The sequence below is a fragment of the Maniola hyperantus genome, chromosome 3 (assembly GCF_902806685.2).
Source record: "Maniola hyperantus chromosome 3, iAphHyp1.2, whole genome shotgun sequence".
NCBI classification, from domain to species: domain Eukaryota; kingdom Metazoa; phylum Arthropoda; class Insecta; order Lepidoptera; family Nymphalidae; genus Maniola; species Maniola hyperantus.
Genome location: NC_048538.1, coordinates 15,731,526 through 15,750,277, shown reverse-complemented (window position 1 = coordinate 15,750,277; position 18,752 = coordinate 15,731,526). Strand labels below are relative to the sequence as shown.

Below are 18,752 nucleotides of genomic sequence, written 5' to 3'. Positions count from 1 at the left end.
CAATCAATTACTATCTTGTTTTTGTTTAAAAATAATAACTCGTAATTCAGTTTTATGTAAATAGCATTATTACTTCCTAAATTCATAGTGCCAGATTACTTGATTTTATGCACTCAAATGTCGTATGTGTCGAATGTGTGAAATGTCGTATCGTATTCGGATACGAGTATCCGAATTTTAAGTTCATTGACACTTGACACTAAGCTTGACACTCGACTGACAGATTGACCAATTGACGTGCAATTGACGGTGCAATTGACGTTTGCGACCACGGACCAATAACATATAGTTTGCGACAAGTCGAGTGTCCACAAAATTCGCTTTTCTTTGCTCAATTTTTCAGAACGATATTCGCTATTTATCACTGTGCGCTGGCGAATTTTTGCTAGTACTATTTTATTTTTCCTTCATTTCATTCGAAACGGCTTTAAGAAGTGTACTTATTTAAATATGGTTGGGTTAGACCGAATGTTGGTTACCCAAAGTGTATAGGTTGTGTTGTATTGTGAGTTGTTTTTAAGTGGGCTAGGAGGTAATTTATAGCCAGATCTCTGGTGCCAGCATAATGCACGAACTCCTCAAGCATGTGTTAACTGAACGGGATCTGACGAGAGCTGGAGACATCTTCGCCATCCCAGACTCTGATATCGTGGATGATTTGAATGAAGTGGTAAGTTAACTTGTTTACGATTTCCCTAGTTTCTAATGGCCAATACTCATTCAGAAATCTAGTGAAAGCTCTGTTATTTATTTAAACTACTATTAAACATTATAGTTTTTGTAGAAATTATAATTTTATTTATTTAAACTGTTGTCTTTATTTTAATGCCTAAGTTACAAATACTTTAGTGATAAGGCCTAAATAATATTAAGTATGTCTACAACTTAGTGAAAAATTGTAGAACTTAACATAATTTTTGCAATTCCATTTCATTCATCTTATTGGCAGTTAAAAGTTATTTCTGATCTTGTTTATTTCTCTCTTCTGTTCTAGCTGGCCATACAACATTTAATAATTAATTGTTCTGAAAACGAATTCTATTTTCATAATATAAGTAAAGACATTTTTGAATGAATGAAATGAAAATGTTTTAAGTTAGGCATTAGCCCATAGCAAAATTACAAACGACAGAAACATAGATTCAACAAGTATTCTACTAATCCACACTGCCATATTAATATTATAAATGCAAAAGTGGATCTGTCTGTTTGCTCTCCTCAAAGCCTATCCATTGAACTGATTTTGACACAATTCGGTACAGAGGTCGCTTGCATCCCTGAGATGGTCATAGGATACTTTTTGTCTGGAAAATTAAAGATCCCACAAAATTTTTAAAATACCTAAATCCATGTGGATGAAGTCACATGCATCATCTAGTATTATAATAAGTACCCACCTATAACTTCTTGCAGTACTGAGTAACATATACCTACACTTGTATTTAAATGTGTGCACCCACATCTGATGATACAATAATACACAACTTGTAATGACATATCACTATATTCTCTCTATTAATAACTATTGACACAGCTTTCAAAATGGCTATTGATTGTTAGTCAAAAAATATATAAGTGATGGTGCGTCATGTAGTCAAGTGGGACATATCTAAATGTATTGCTATTTCTTTCATAATGCTCTTTGTGGAAAAGGATAGCACTAGATTTAGAGCTGTCATTTTAGTAGAGAATTGGCCACTTTATCTTGTTTTTGATTATAAATTATGATTCATGATTTGGTTTGTTATGCTTACGATTGGTGTAATCTTGCTTGCAAGGTTTAAATGGTGGACAAACACCATTAAAAATAAAAACTATGCATACTACTAGTACTATAAATGTAAATATGTTTGTTTGTTCTTCAATCACACCACAACAAAGCTCCGGATCAGCTTGATTTTTACATGGATATAGTTAAACAACTGGAACCCTAAGCCACATAGTGGCTGGCAACTTCTAGCTGTTAAATAAATCTAAATATATATAAAAGGATAAGGTGACTGACTACTGACTGACTGACTGATCTATCAACGAACAGCTCAAACTACTGGACGGATCTGGCTAAAATTTGGCATGCAGATAGCTATTGTATCGTATTTTTTATGCCTATGCATCCTCTAAGAAAGGATTTTTGAAAATTCAACCCCTAAGGGGGTGAAGTAGGGGTTTGAAATTGGTGTAGTCCACACGGACGAAGTCGCGAGCATAAGCTAGTATTTTATATAATAGTTAGTATATAATATGTACATTTTTATGAGTAATAAAATTAGGATAAGGAAATGCTTCTATTTGCGCCCCCTGCAGGCGCCTCCCTATATAACTGTCAAATTATTTTGTTTCTAGCTTAAGCAGATAACGGACATATCTTCACGACCAGATTACATCAGGAATGATCGTGATCAAGCCCTCATAGAGATATGTGTGACGAGAGTAACTTCCTGTATCAAAGAGACGGGGACGCTGCAGAAGTACTGTGGGGCCCTGGTGGCTCTGCTGGAGTCCTGCCTGCACCATAACCTGATGCCTGTGGGGCATCTGAGGGATGATGACCCACCTCATGCTAAAATAGCGTCAGATGTTATAGCTTGTATTGTACTGGTATGAACAACTTGTTTTTGTTACATCTTTATCCACTGCAGTTTACAGTGATTGTAAAATAAGTCCAACCTGAAGTTGCAAAATAGTCTACATAGGTAGCCTAAGGAATAAATACACAGGCACATTCTGTTTTGTATATTGCACTGTCATTACCAATCTTGCTCAGAATGTACTACTTGTTTGTAGTCACTGTATTCTTATACACATGAATTTTATTTAATGTGAATCTTTCATGTAAAATTAACTAATATTTTAAAAAACTTCATTTTACTCAAAATATTCATTTTGTCAAGCTACGAGTAAGTACTTTTTGTCAACTTTGTTATTCAAGTCAGGATCTATTTAGATTAATTTTTGATCATTGTCAATGATTTTTTGCATGATGAAAAACAATTTATTTCATTGTGCAAAAAATTCCGCGCGCGTAGTTTTTTGCAGGAATCTAAAAAAGTAGGGGTCACTAATTTGTTGGACTTTATAGTAAGTATAGGTTCTTACATCAATGATCTCGTATTTACGTCCGTAATTCAATACACAGGTCTCGTTCCCATTGCAAGCCGACAAGGAAACGAGCGGTAACGCGGATGTTATGGAACTGTTCCTGCCCGTCGCGGTCCAGTTCCTGCACAAAGGGAACAGGGAGATATCGCGGCACATGGCGCGCTACCTGTCCTTGGCCGCGGTGCATCACGCAGTCTTGCTAAAGCCTCACGTGCAGACTATCATGGACTCTATCATGTCAGGTATATTCAAATTCACAGTACAGGAACCATGAAACAATTCCTGCACAAAGGGAACATGGAGATATCGCGGCACATGGCGCGCTACCTGTCCCTGGCCGCAGTGCATCACGCAGTCTTACTAAATCCTCACGTGCTCACTATCATGGACTATCATGTCAGGTGTATATAACCTTTTCCGAAAAAGATTATGGTACTATGGAAAACCGATCCATCATCATCATCAATCCATGATGGCCCATTACTGACCACGCGTCTCCTCCCAAAATGTGAAGGGTTTAGGCGATAGTCTGCCAGGCTGGCACAGTACTTCTCACACTTAGAAAACATCACACATACGCAATCATCCCCACTACTTAAGCTGATGCCTTGAAATCCGTGCCAGTGCATATACCAATATGAAGTAAGCCTCATAACGTTATGAACCCTATTTGTAGGTAATATACCCTGTTTGTAGGTAACTACCCGCTTTGCCGCATCCTGACAAACCTGTACGAAGTCTGCCCGGAGCCACTCGAAGGCCACGTGACGGCTCTGGTGTCTCTATTACCGCACGCCGAGCCGGTGGAAAAGAGCTCGCTTTTCGCCCTCTTCGAACAAATAGCCGCGAGGCGACCAGAGGCGCTCAAAACTGCGATACCCCAACTGCTGTCGTATCTGTGCCCCAACACTGCCAGCCAGAACGACCCCGGCTGTATGTGTATTGACCTCTTACAGGTGAGATCCTAAAGTTTCCATGCAAAATATTATAGTATTAGTTTTAAAAATAAACTAGCTTATTTCCGCGACTTCGTCCGCGTGGACTACACAAATTTCAAATTCCTATTTTACCCCTTTAGAGGTTGAATTTTCAAAAAACCTTTCTTAGCGGATGTCTACGTTATAATAGCTATCTGCATGCAAAATTTCAGCTCAGTTTGAGCTGTGCGTTAATAGATCAGTCTGTGAGTCAGTCAGTTAGCTTTTCCTTTTATATATATAGAAGATAATAAAATAAATATTATTCGTGTTTTGACTTCGCATAAAACATTGACCAAATATAAAAATATAAAAATACTATACCAACCTTATGATGATCTATAAACTTGAATTAACTTTACTAAACTCATAGTTTTTTTTAAAGTTGTTTTATAAATACAACCGCGTTGATCGTTGATCGCAGGTGGTAGCCCGCGTCAGTCGCAGCCGCGCGTCGCTGGTGTCGGAGCACACGGCGGCCGTCAGACGAGCGTCACGCGCACCGCATGCCACGCCGCGCGTCACCGAGCTCGTGGCCACCATACTTGCTACACTTGGCTACACCAGCAGGGTGAGTATGTGGATAGGTAGCAGAGGCAGGAAGTTGCAAGGTTTCTTTTCCGCTCTTAGGCATAGTCGTCGTGGTACGGCTACGTCTAAGTTCAGAAAAGAAACCAGTTACCAGTTCCATACCAGATCACTCCAACCCGCCGAGCTCACTCCAAAATCTAAGCAGGTTACCCAGGTCGCCGAGGACTGTTGCTTGGGAGATAATGCTTCTCGTTGAGCAGATAGATGAAAAAATCAGGCAGTAACAGTCAGTCGTTTATTTCAGGAGCATGCTCAAGAAGCGTTGAACTTTGTCGTGGAGCGCCTGTCGGGCGCGGAGTGGCCGGAGCAAGCCGCTCTGATACGGGAGGCCACGGCGCTGTGTTCCGCCTACCCGGCTCTCTTCACCGACCGGCTCCTGGCCGCGCTGAGAGCTAACCACAGGTAAGTTCCATTCCATTCCAACAGCCTGCATGGCTCTACTGCTAGACATAGGTTTTTCCAAGAAAGCGCCACCAACCTCGGTCCTCCACCCTCCTCATCCACCGGTTCCTCGCCACATTCTCTCGCCGTCTTCCTACACTGCACTTATTGGTAGTCTCCACTCCAGCCTAAGTTTATACGAATAAAAAAGATTTTTATTTATTTATTTATTTATTTATTTATTTATTTGACCTATGTCGGTCGCTTTTGTTCTTCTGCGAATTTCGTCGTTCTGGATTTTGTTCCTGAGAGTGAAACCCGATTTTGTCTCTGGGAATGATATCCAACATAGCTCGCTCCATAGCGCGCTAAGCGTCTTTTAAGTTGTGGACGAGGCTTATTGTCAGTGTCCACGTTTCCGCTTCATACGTCATTACAGGTAGGACACACTCACTGAAACCTTAGTCTTAGGCTTTGCGGTATCGACGATTTGAAGACCTGACGTAGCTTTAAAAATGCTGTCCAGCCCAGCCGAATTCTTCTGTCTGAAATTTAATTTAAAAAAATTAAAACAGATTCCGCCGCATCTTAGAAGAATTTGGATCTAAAAACTAATGATTAATAGGAAGTCTCCATTACAGCAACCGACCAAAATCGACTCACGGCGAAGTCAACAGAACACCGGGTGGGGTCACAATCGTCAAACTTGGGGGTCAGAACTCCACGACCACTGCTAACACTCCCGTGTCCGTGGGGTCAACTGTGTCCCCAACAGTGACGACAGCCCCAGTGTCTTTGGGGTCAACTGTGACCCCGGTCAGTACGTCCGTGGCGCCGGTTACAGGGTACACGAGGCGGGCGAAATTGGGTGATTCGAGAAGTACGGGGCGATTGCATCCCGGGCCTAACTCACATAGGAGCATGACGAGGTTGAATGTTGCAGGTTAGTAACTAAAAATTATTTATATTTTAATCTATCTATAAATATATAAATCACAAGCATTACCCTTAATATATTTAACTAGGTTATGCTCGCGACTTCGTCCGCGTGGACTACACAAATTGAAAACCCTATGTCAATTCTCAAAAATCCTTTCTTAGCGGATATATCTACGTCATATTGCATGCCAAATTTCAGCCCGATCCGTCCAGTAGTTTGAGCTGTGCGTTGATAGATCAGTCAATCAGTCAGTCAGTCAGTCAGTCAGTCAGTCAGTCACCTTTTCCTTTTATATATTTAGATTAATAAAAAAGCGGTCAAGTCCTAGTTGGATTCGTACACGAAGGGTTCCCTAATCCGTAATTTCATGCTATAAGACGAGAAATAACACTTTAATTTGTTTATATTTTCATGGCGGTCATTTTGAAACAACAGAAATTTCGGGATAAATTGTGGCCTTTGTCCATCTCAGGGATGTAAGCTAACCTGTACCATGTAATGTATGAACTATTAAGTACTGTCGTCTCGCTCCGATACGCCACACGCTATAGATAGAGCCCTTCCAGACACACTCGGCGTAAGGCCAGGAAGTGAAACAGACGTGCATGTGGCGTATAGGACAGGGAGCCGATATTAAAGGTTTAAGTGGAATATATCAAAATCGGTTAAACAGATGGGCCGTGCCCAAAACCTAACAGACAAACAGCTCTATATAAAAATCGCTACTTAAACATACAGATAAATATTTTTAGGACCTGTTTCTTGTTGGTAGGTGGTTCAGTTGGAGGTCTTCACAAAAGCATGACCCGATTGTCGTCCTCGCAGCAAATCAACGCGCAGCAGAACATGACTCCACCCAGTAAGTTACCATTGTAAACTTAATTAACAGTCCATTTGGATAGAAGGTTGACCTTTTTTTTTTTTTTTTTTTTTTTTTTTTTTTCCGCTGGTAAAAATGCTATTAGGCATGCCGCACAAGGGCGGGTATGTGAGACTCACTCGCGGTTTTTTTTTTAACCGCCATCAGCATACCCACTAAAAAACCCAGCGGTGCCGTCCGCGTCAAGTATAAGACGTCTCAGGATCCCGGATATCGGATGCGACTGAGACGTCCTGGCGTTGGGCCGGCACAAGTTTACTCCCAATGCCTAGGGCAGGAGAAGGTGAGCATACTGTCTCCTTCTCCTCCCCTGTCTATAGAAGGTTGACCTGGAGAGATCACATCAAGGCAAAACGTGATCAGGCCAACTGGAAGTTCCGAGAACTATATTGGCTGATAGGTCGACAGTCCTCACTAAGCTTTGAAAATAAGCTCCTCATATATAAATGCATTATCAAACCGGTATGGACGTACGGCATCCAGCTCTGGGGTTCAGCTAGCCACTTAAATATTGAGATACTCCAGCGCTTCCAGAACAATGTTTTAAAGGGCATATGCAATGCACCGTGGTTCACCAAAAACTCCGAAGTGCACGAATACACAGAAATCCCCACGGTAAAGGAGGAAATAGACAGGTCACTTGAGGCCTACAAACAAAGACTTGAGCGTCATAAAAACAGCCTAGCGGTCCAACTTCTGGATGCCAGTAACAGCACGTTCTGCCTTAAGAGGACAAGTTTGGCCAGCATAATATAGCATAATAATTCATATTGAAGAAGGGACGTCACATCGCTGGATGTGCAAAGCCTAAACTGTGAACATTTACGAACCTCCAATCTGTTTATAGTCCAGGGACTGATCGCAGATAGAAGAGAAAGAGAGAACAAAAAAAAACTCTTAATTAATTAAATATCACTTGCTTTAACGGTGAAGGAAAACATCGTGAGGAAACCTGCATGGCTGAGAGTTCTCCATAATGTTCTCAAAGGTGTGTGAAGTCTACCAATCCGCACATGGCCGGCGTGGTGGACTATGGCCCTTCTCACTCTGAGAGGAGACATCCCCCCAGTCTGGTAAAGTCACAGAAAATCCAACAAACCTGCTTAGTCTGTCGACTGATTGCAGCTACTTATAGAAAAAATCGCACCGGAAGACGCAGTGTTGGAAGACCAACTAGGTAGACGGACGACATCAGACGAGTCGCAGGGAGCCGCTGGATGGCGGCGGCGCAAGACCGTGGCGTGTGGAAGTCCCTACAAGAGACCTATGTCCAGCAGTGGACGTCTATTGGTTGATGATGATGATGATAAAAAAAATGTCTGTATATATTAGTAGTGGGCAGCAAGCCGACGGTGGCCAAGGCCGGCAGCGGCGGCGCGGTCACCGTCACCACCATCTCGCCGCCGCTGGCGCCCCGCGTGGCCTCCAGGCACCACCACCACAACATCATCATCGGACCGAACACTGCCACGGTAAGCACTGTTGTACACTTTGAAACAGGTCTATAAGAGATAAATAAATAAATAAATAAATAATATCTTTATTTGCAAAAAAAGATTTGACACATAAAGACTTTGACCACTGGCTCCCAAAGAAGTAGAAACTGTGTCATGGGAGCCAGTGCCTTCCCTGTTACATAAGCTTTTCTAATTTACAAAACACTTATTGAGTATCTAACTAACTATTACTTAATAATAAAATCTAAATATAGATATAATAAGATGGACAGAAACTTGTTTCAATTCAAATTTCAATACCAAAGTTTTGCTGAATATTCCAAAATTTAATATTCGGCCTAAATCAGGTTAAGACCTATTGCACAGAGAGTTACCCTATCGTGACAGATCAATTAAAATTCGGCCAAGCGCGAGTCGGACTCGTATATAAACGATTCCGTACCATCTCTCAAGAAATAAAGCTTTTTAATTTTTCTTAATTTTCATTCAATTTTTTTATTACTTGTTGTTATAGCGGCAATACAAAATACACATTCGGTGAAAATTTCAACTGAGTCTTAGTAATAGGGTCCTGTTGGTGGTTGATCCCACCCTTCGGGTACGGCGTTTTTAATTTTTTTTAACCAAAATTTGCCATACATTTGAAAATACTGACTGTGCTTCATAGGTAGTAATTTGCAAAGATTGCATAAAGTACTAGTTCGTGTATAATTATTCTTTAAAGTATAGTTTAATTGAAGCACTCTTTGTTACAGAACTCGGGACCCACAGTAGTCCCAGGCCCGCCCTCCCTCCCAACACAATCCATATCCGTTAACCCTCTAACGGGCAAGTCATCCGACGCGCTCATACCCACGTCAGTCTCCATACAGCATTCCAACACCGCTCTCGGACAAGTCTCAGTGATCACCTCGACGCCTAGCACCGGCCCCGTCCTGACACAGACCTGCGGGTCGGGACCAATCGCTGTCGGGCCCAACCCGATGCCGATCGGCCCCGTCACTGTAACCTCCCGACGAGCGAACAACACCAGTGTGACGATGATCAACTCGAGCAACTCGAATAACTCCAACTCGAATCACAGGATAAGCGTTTTCGAGCCGTATCCTATGAGAGACACGGTGCAACACTTCTGTGAAAAACATTTGGATAAAATTAAGGCGTATATGGATAATGTATCGCTGAGGATACCGCCGCCAGCTAAATGTACGATTGAAGGTGAGTACTTCCTCTTTAAGAATTTTTCAAAATTTTGGCATTGTCAAAATTCTATGTAGACGTTCAGCGGTATAGAATACGAATACTCGCAACGCCAAACAATATAACATCAGCGATTACCTAATGATTATTTACAGCTCATTACGGCCAAGGCTCAAATAGTTAGAACCCAGAGCTGTGGAGCCAGACTGAACTGTGCTATGATTCCAAATTTCAGCCAATCCGTGCAGTAGTTTTTGCGTGAAAGAGTAACAAACATACATACACACATACACTCAAACTTTCGCCTTTATAATATTAGTGTGTATGTGTGATAAATAAAGTCAAAGTCAAATTATTTATTCATGTTCTAACAATTTACGCTTACTGATGGTCAAAATTGTTAATTTGTAAGATGATATAGTGATGATACTTTAAACTAAAGCTACGAAAGTTCCAAACGCGCCCAAGTCTGAGATATAATAATAATGCCTAATCTTATCTTTTTCGTACCGTTATTAAAGGAAACAAAACTATCTCTATAATTATTTTAATTTAATTTTGACGACCTCCCTGGCGCAGTGGTGTGCGCTGTGGTCTTAATAGTGGGAGGTCCCGGGTTCGATTTCTGGCAGGAGTTTGGAATTTTACAATTTCTAAATTTCTGGTCTGGTCTGGTGGGAGGCTTCGCCCGTGGCTAGTTACCACCCTACCGGCAAAGCCGTGCCGCCAAGCGATTTAGCGTTCCGGTACGATGCCGTGTAGAAACCAAAGGGGTATGGGTTTACTAAAAACTGCCATACCCCTTCCAGGTTAGCCCGCTATCATCTTAGACTGCATCATCACTTACCACCAGGTGAGATTGCAGTCAAGGGCAATCTGAATTAAAAAAAAAAAAAAAAATTCGTATATTTATCCTGTACCTCGTTTAATTTAGAACGGAGGTCAAAGAAGCAAGCCCGCCTATCGTTCGCATGCGGGCGCCGCGGGCCGCACTGCCTGTACGCGCGAGCGGCGTTCTCGATGCGGACGCGCGCGCCGCGCGTGTGGATCCACCTCATGTTCCTGGCGCTGCAGGCGCGCCACGCCGCCGCCTTGTCGTCCAGAGACCCTACCGTGGCCAGCTTGAAACATTGCTGGGACATCCTCAAGTGCGAGAATAAGACTTTTCTTACACTAGTCACTGGCGCATTTCCTGGACTAAAGGTATAGTACAGTACGCGGCCAAAAGTGATGAACATCGGCCTTTAGAATGACATTTCATCTTTGTAGAGCGTTGTCTCTGTCACTCATACCCATATGACGCTTTGTCAGACGCTTAACGACGGAGACAATGCTCTACAGATCTGCTGTCACCTTCTAAAGATCGATGTTCATCATTTTTGGCCGCGTACTGTATCGTCATTCTAGAGAATTTTAACCTTAATCTTTTTCCAATTTCGCGGATAATTTTTTTAACTAAGATGGCATACTGTATATTCATCTATAGAACAGCGACAGCTGCCAAATCCCAGTAATGCTGCTGATTCAGGCCAAGCATAGGGCTCTTAACTTCCATTCCATAAGAACTCATAGATAAGATGCGATTTACAGTTGGAAACACCGGTCGCGTTAGCTGTTCTATAGTAGGTGCAAATAATGGCGCAATAGGCATGAATCTATCATAATATACCTATGGAGAGAACACACTTGAAGTGAATGCTTACTTGTCGCTATCCCACTTCGACTGCCAAGCGAGAGCGAGAGGGGTCCGACCTTTGCTTTTTTTTTTATTCAGATACAAGCTAGCCTTTGACTGCAATCTCACCTGGTGGTAAGTGATGATGCAGTCTAAGATAGAAGCGGGCTAACCTGGAAGGGGTATGGCAGTTTTTAATAAACCCATGCCCCTTTGGTTTCTACACGGCATCGTACCGGAGCGCTAAATCGCCTGGCGGCACGGCTTTGCCGGTAGGGTGGTAACTAGCCACGGCCGAAGGCTCCCACCAGACAATACTAATCTTGCTTGATCTAACTTGAAATGAATCTTCATTTAACTTAAAATGGAAAAAAAAACATTTTTAGTCTAATCAGAAGAGAAGCAAATTTACTTGATGCAAAGGTCAAATTTTGTATTCAGAGGAAACAAGAAAATTCAGACTGAGCTTTCTTTTCCCGACAGGAACAAGAAATGTTACTAAACGAACTCCGAGCAGCGGGATTCTTCGACGTTTTCGAAGTCAACTCTACCCGAACTGATGGGGCTAGCGTACCTCCAACCCAGGCCACTTGGGGCTGCTTCCTCTGCAACCACCCCGAGCGGGCCGTGGGCTTCCTGGCGGCGGACGGACAGCCCGTGATAGAGGGCCAGTTGAAGGAGAAGAAGGGCCGATGGAGGTTGTTTAGGCGATGGCGGACGAGATATTTCACGCTATCCGGTGCTCATCTGTCGTGTAAAGGAGCCGTAAGTAAATTGATTTTGTTTATTGAAGTTTGTTATTTCGTTATTCAACAGGTCGATTATGAAAAAGCTGCTTTAATCATTGCTATAATCTCAATTGTTGTGTAGTGATGTTTGATTGCGATCAGAATCTGTACCACTTTCGTATTGAAATATTAGTCTGGTGGGTATAGGTTCTGGGAGGTATAGGTTTAATAACAGCGCCATATCCCTTCCAGGTTGGTCCGCTTCCATTATAGACTGCATCACTTACCACCAGGTGAGATTGCAGTCAAAGGCTAACTTGAAATTTAATTGAAAATTTCAGGTATTTGTTGCTTGACTAAATTTCTTTACCAACCTTTTGTTTTTTTTTTTGCACTTTCAGAGTGGAGGCGAGAGCATAGACATCAACCAGATCCGATCCGTCAAAGTTTCTCGGGGAGCGCGTAATATTCCGAAAGCCTTCGAGATCTTCACGGGAGACCAGACCCTCATCCTCAAGCCCAAAGACGGTAAGAACGCGGAGGAGTGGGCCCAGTGCCTCAGCATCGCCGTGGCCCACTCCCAGGCCAGGGACGCCCCGGCCAAGGCCAACAGTCTCCCGGCGCGGGGACTCACCCTCAAAAGCTTCTGACGACTGCTGCCGAAGGCCAAAATTTAGGCCTCTTACTAATGGACTAGCTTTTGAACTTTGGGCATTTTTTGGCCATGCGAAAAGAGCTGAGGGTGGGTAGGTGTAGCATACTTCATACGCCTTGCATGATTCGTTCAAAGTAATAATAGTAGACCTCTAACTCTATCTGTCAAATGTCACTCGAAAATTGCGGTTTATGCGGAAAATACACTTTGGTTAGCACTGCAAATGCTATTGAAATTATACTAAAAATATACTTCGCAATAAGCGAAAAATAATTCTTAGTTTGAACGCATTTATACTGTCTCACTCATATTATGAGCAAATGAGAAGGCAAGTAACAAGCAGTGCATGCAGTGGCGTGCAGATCATAGAGGCATAAAAGCACTGCTTACCCTAGTTGAAATGGCTTAGTGCTCATTTTTCATGATGACCTGTCATTAAATAGGTAGTAAGCTACCTATTGCTTATTTTTATTTTATTTTTATTATTCATGTACCAAAAATTGTAGTTACAAAGTAATAATAAATTAAGTTACATTGGAAATGCTTATCTCTAAACAGAGATTTCTTCCAGCTTCCCATTCAAGGTTGTGAGTAAGGCGTATCAAGAAGTGGAATAGGTCTACGGTACTAGAATCTAATAAACTACTTAAATATCTTATAATAAATACCCAAATCAACTTATATACAATAATAATACTTATCATAAATAATTATATACATAATATATGAAAAATATAAATACATATAATATATAGAACCTACCCTAGGTTCAAACCCTGTGCACGCCACTGAGTGCATGCTGCCTGTTTTGTTTCGCTCACTCATATGGGCTGCCCATCAACAATACGCACTGTTTTGTTTCGCTCACTCATATGGGCTGCCCATCAACAATACGCACTGTTTTGTTTCGCTCACTCATATGGGCTGCCCATCAACAATACGCACTGCCTAGCCTATGTGGTGTTTCATCGCCGCGTTCGTTCGTTTCGCTTATTAGCAAGTTAAGGCTCAAAATGTTGAGTTTTTGAAATACTCTATTTTGATCACGCCTACACTATAATTATTTACTGTACACTGTACAGTACGCGGCCGAAAGTAATGTAGGTACATCGGCCTTTAGAATGACATTTCGGCTTTGTAGAGCGTTGTCTGTCACTCATACCCACATGACGTTTTGTCGGCCGGTCTCAACGACCGAGACAGTGCTCTACAAATCTGCTATCTCCTTCTAAAGGTCGATGTACATTACTTTCGGCCGCGTACTGTACTTATTTTCTGAAGAAACGACAATCTTCCGAAATTATTATTATCGCACTTAACGCTATGTACTTAAAAGTTATTTTACGATAACACAAGACATTAATGATTTACTTAATTTTTTTACTAGGATAGCAAATTATACTGTGTATATTACTGGTTGTATTTAACATTAGAATTTAACATATACCTATATTTGTATATAATGAATTATTATGTTCTGTATACTTTTGACATACCGAAGAGTGAGGAGATTGCTCAAAATAATAACAAATAATCATAACAAAAATAAAATAATAGGTAATTCCATTTTGCGAAAAATATTTGCTTTAAAAATTAAAAATTAAAACTTGCCATACTGCCAATATACTTATCATAAAAAATATATAAACATATTATATCCTCTTCAATGTGTATGTGTGCACTCACACAAACATAGCCAAATGGTCATCGTGAAATAGAACACCTTTATATAAAGTAAAGTAAAGTAAAAGTAAAATATGCTTTATTGTACACCAAAACAAAAACAATAGACATAATATAACAAATACAGCATGTACAATAGGCGGCCTTATCGCTAAAATAGCGATCTCTTCCAGGCAACCTTAGGGTAGAGGATATTATAAAAATTAATATATAATAGACACAATATCGTATATTAGCGACTTCATACGGGCATTTTACTTTAGATATTTTTACGATTTTATTATACAGTTGGATCGCATCTATGACATGACACAGATAATTTTTAGATTCTAAGGATATAACTTAATATATAGTCATTATAATTGATAAATAATATAAAAGACAAAATGATATACTTACCACATATTATATTTTTAACATAATTTAGCCTAGAATGATAAAAGTACAATAATTTTTTATAATTGTTTTTTTGTATGATTATATTGTTGAGAATTCAATTTATAAAATTGACAGTTGTTTATTGAATAATAAATATTGTTTATCTGTATATAAATGATTTTATGAACATATTGAGGTGTTATAAGGTCACAGACTGAATGCTGGTCATAGATGTACTTAAAAAAACTGGATACTTTGCACAGACCTATTCATTAGGTCTAACTAATAAAGTAGAAGGAAGTAGAAATCTTACTTCCAATACCTACTTGAAGCAAATACCTACTCATTGCTAATTCCCACTTCGACTGCCGAGCGAGAGCGAGAGGTCGGACCCCACTGGATTCCGATCTCTCGCTCTAATTCGCTAGTCGAAGTGGGATAGCAATAAGTAGGATATTTTTTCAGGTAGGTCCGAGTGCCCAATCTAGGTACATGCAGTACGCGGTAGAAAGTAAGGTACATCGGCCTTTAGAATGACAATTCGGTTTTTTGAGCGTTGTCTCTGTCACTCATATATGAAGTTTTGTCGGTCTCAACGACAGCGACAATGCTCTACAAATCTGCTATCTCTTTCTAAAGATCGATGTACATTACTTTCTGCTGCGTACTGTATAGATTCATGGTCTAACTACACTGGTGCGCTTTCAACTTTCTTTAAACTCATGTTCGCTGGTATAAGTCCCGCAAGGCGCGTGGCCGCCATTTTAGAAATGTCAGCACTAGACTGAAGTTTCGAGCTGATGGTATATTTTTATACGTCAAAATGACGTCATTTCTCTGTTAATGAAACAAGGTTCCAGCGCGATAGCAATTTGCGGGACTTATACATGAACGCACGCAATAACACAGGCACACTCTTGCATCCTCTCCCTAGTTTGTGACGCAAAACGCAACACGTGCAACTTAATGTGAATTAAAACAATGCATGGACGCATGAGTCACTCAGCGGGCGATGGAGAGAGCTATGCTTGGAGTTTCTCTGTGTGATCAAATCAGAAATGAGGAGATCCGTAGGAAAACTAGAGTAACCGACATAGCTCAACGGGTTGCGAAGCTGAAGTGGCAGTGGGCAGGGCACATAGTTCGTAAAACCATAGACGTTGGGATCTCAAGGTGCTGGAATATGGCGACCTCGCACCGGAAGACGCAGTGTTGGAAAACCCCCACTAGGTGGACGGACGACATCAGACGAGCCGCTGAATTCAGGCGGCGCAAGACCGTGGCGTGTGGAAGTCCCTACAAGAGACCTATGTCCAGCAGTGGACGTCTATCGGTTGATGATGATGGACGCATGCGCTATTGCATGCATTGCTTCGGTAGCTTATGAATGACGCATACTTCAATGAAAGTTGAAAATTCACCAGTGTAGTTAGAACAATTAAACATTTTTTTCCAAATAGGATTCGATGATAATGTTTTACCTACTTGATTTTATTATTATGTACTTAATTAATAAACTATTGACAAAATTGAAATAAAGGCGATTATTATTATGTTTATGTGATTCGAAATTGACATTCCGGTTGTTGATAATATGAAATTATTGTGGTCTCAAATCGAAACAATATGGTTGTTGTGAATTATAATTCCTTTTTTTTAACAAATGTTGGTTTTGGCCCTATACAGAAGTTAAAACTTAAAATGCTTTGTATTGGCCTGTACAATTTTTTTTTTGTTTATTAAGCTATGAAAAAAAATATTGGAACTTTTGTATAGACTTTATTGTTTTAAAGCTTTTAATGACGTCTATACCACTTTAAATTAATCAATAAAAATTAAATCATTACATATAATGAAATATTGCTTTACACTGTTTTAGATCTATAATAATAATAATAAATAATAAATATAAAATATAATAATTCAAGCTTTTGCTTTCGGTTTACACAGCAGCACTTTATATTGTTAATATTGATACTTTGTTTTATATATTTGTATTATTAAAATGACAAATAGGTTAAGTTTAATATTTAAGTTATAATCCAATGACTGTGCCAAGCTATACAAAAATATAGCTATAAAAATATACTGTTTTCATGTTATCCGACAAGTTAGCGAACACCGAATATTTGGGTCATTTAAGCAAAACGTGTGCGTTATATCGTACTTTCTTATGTGAGATCAGCATTAAAAAATAAGGAGATGGTTAAAAAAACGGCGGTGTAATATTGCGCGTATTAAATTTTACACGAAGAACAAAAAACTTAATGAAAGTTAAAGTGAATGAAGTAACTATACCATTTTGATCTAAATCACTAACTTGAGACTCAATTTTAGCAGTTTTAGGCAGTTTTGCTTGGAAATGAGTTCAGTTAGTCAGTAGTCTCTAATCGAAGTTACGAACTTGGGACTCAGGTTTAGGCTGTTATTCATTGAAATCAGTTCAGATTTGTATGCACTGGGCCAAAAACATCATCATCAGTATTATAATCAGATGCAACGTCGTTTTGTTTGCCAGCTCCTTTCAAATTACGGAATAATAATTATTATGCCTTTTGCAAGGTCTGCAATGATTTCAGGTTCACTTTTACAATTCGAACATTTGATATATTGTGACGATTTAACATTCTGCCGCCTTTTAACTAAAAAACCGTTAACTACAAAAAATATGAGATATTCACAAAAACGTGAGTATTTTAAAAAACTGTTTCTAAAGGAGAATGCTACGTAGTACCAAGTTTTTAGTTTGGTTCTACATAGCATTATTTTTTAGAAACAAATTTTTGAAAATTTCTACGTTTTTTGGCGATAACTCAAAAAATATTTATGCAGCTTACGGCTTTTTAGTTAGAGGACGGCAGCATTGTTGGATAAAGGCAAACCCCACTATTAACTAAGCTATATTTTAGCCCACCAAAGTAAACTTTGATTAGACACTTCCTATTGTATTTCCATTGAAGCCGTTGCAAAACCAGTTATTTCTTTCCCACCGTAATCCTCAGCTTAGCAATGTTAGTGGGTGCATGCCTTTATTCACATAGGCTTCAACTCTATAAACTTAAGTTCGTATTCAGAGGTTTGTCTGAGGGTTGGCATCATCATTTTGACTGTGTGGAATTCGCATATTTTTTTAGAAATTAATCATTTTTTGTATTTAATTACCTACATTAATAAAATTTATAAATTTTATAATTTATTTTAAATATTTATTTTGTCTATTTTATCTGTTCTACAAATAAATGCGAAATGCACGAAGCTGTAGCCGCCATGATGAAATTCCGATTGTGGTAAAAATTGTTGTAATCTAAATATTTATTTCACTTAAAAAAACCGGCCAAGTGCGAGTCAGGCTCGCGCAATGAGGGTTCCGTACTACAGTCGTATTTTTTCGACATTTTACACGATAATTCAAAAACTATGATGCATAAAAATAAATAAAAATCTGTTTTAGAATGTACAGGTGAAGACCTTTCATATGATACCCCACTTGATATAGTCACTCACTTCGAAAGTTGAAAATACTAATTATTAGTTCATGACCACAATTTTTTTTTGTGTGATCTAACCCTAAATTCACGGTTTTCAGATTTTTCCCCAAATGTCATCTATCTATAAGATCTACCTATCAAATTTCATGATTCTAGGTCAACGGGAAGTACCCTGTAGGTTTCTGACAGACAGACAGACAGACAACAAAGTGATCCTATAAGGGTTCCGTTTTTCCTTTTCGGGTACGGAACCCTAAAAATGAAGTTGTTTATTACCAATGTGGCTAAGACGTCCGCCTTCTTATCGGGAGGTCAGGGGCTCGATCCCTGGCACGCACTAACTCTTCGGAGCTGTTTGTGTGCGTGCTCAGTAGTGGGCTGATAATGGGTGATGATGATGATGATGATACTTACCTTGCCGATGTTCTTTACGTTTGAATGTTAGGGAAACTGGTGCCAAAACGGAAAACCTCTGAATACGGTCTTACCCACGTCCATTACCTAATGAACATACCATATTTAAACCATAAGTACCTACTTATGATGTTGGTGCTATATACTTTACAATGTTGCTAATTCCGGCTGCACATAAGTCTCTAAACTAATCTGAAAGGTCTAGA

At 39.9% G+C, this 18,752-nt stretch overlaps 1 protein-coding gene across 3 annotated transcripts; it reads left to right on the top strand.

The window, feature by feature from the left end:
• The first annotated feature begins 294 nt into the window (after window positions 1-294).
• Window positions 295-15,791, top strand: melt (ventricular zone expressed PH domain-containing protein melted). 3 transcript variants are annotated; one of them, XR_011238537.1, is made up of 14 exons: window positions 295-670; window positions 2,344-2,598; window positions 3,137-3,341; window positions 3,796-4,055; window positions 4,501-4,647; window positions 4,912-5,069; window positions 5,690-5,991; window positions 6,761-6,847; window positions 8,201-8,340; window positions 9,081-9,543; window positions 10,460-10,728; window positions 11,684-11,965; window positions 12,330-13,730; window positions 15,199-15,791. XR_011238537.1 is itself a non-coding variant. In XM_069509410.1 (13 exons), exons 1-13 carry the CDS (start codon window positions 566-568, stop codon window positions 12,576-12,578), a joined length of 2,919 nt encoding a protein of 972 aa, XP_069365511.1. In that variant the 5' UTR covers window positions 295-565; the 3' UTR covers window positions 12,579-14,310. The 3 variants fall into 3 exon arrangements, 2 of the variants coding, with proteins under 2 accessions (XP_069365511.1, XP_034839861.1); XM_069509410.1 differs by lacking the exon at window positions 15,199-15,791 and having other exon boundaries at window positions 8,204-8,340; window positions 12,330-14,310; XM_034983970.2 differs by lacking the exon at window positions 15,199-15,791 and having other exon boundaries at window positions 12,330-14,310.
• The last annotated feature ends 2,961 nt before the right edge of the window (window positions 15,792-18,752 follow it).

Bases quoted from the DNA above. Each gene is read 5' to 3' on its own strand.
- melt (XM_034983970.2), top strand. From the start codon at position 566: ATGCACGAACTCCTCAAGCATGTGTTAACTGAACGGGATCTGACGAGA. The intron at 9,544-10,459 runs GTGAGTACTTCC...CGTTTAATTTAG, and splicing joins AGCTAAATGTACGATTGAAG to AACGGAGGTCAAAGAAGCAA. The intron at 11,966-12,329 runs GTAAGTAAATTG...TTGCACTTTCAG, and splicing joins ATCTGTCGTGTAAAGGAGCC to AGTGGAGGCGAGAGCATAGA.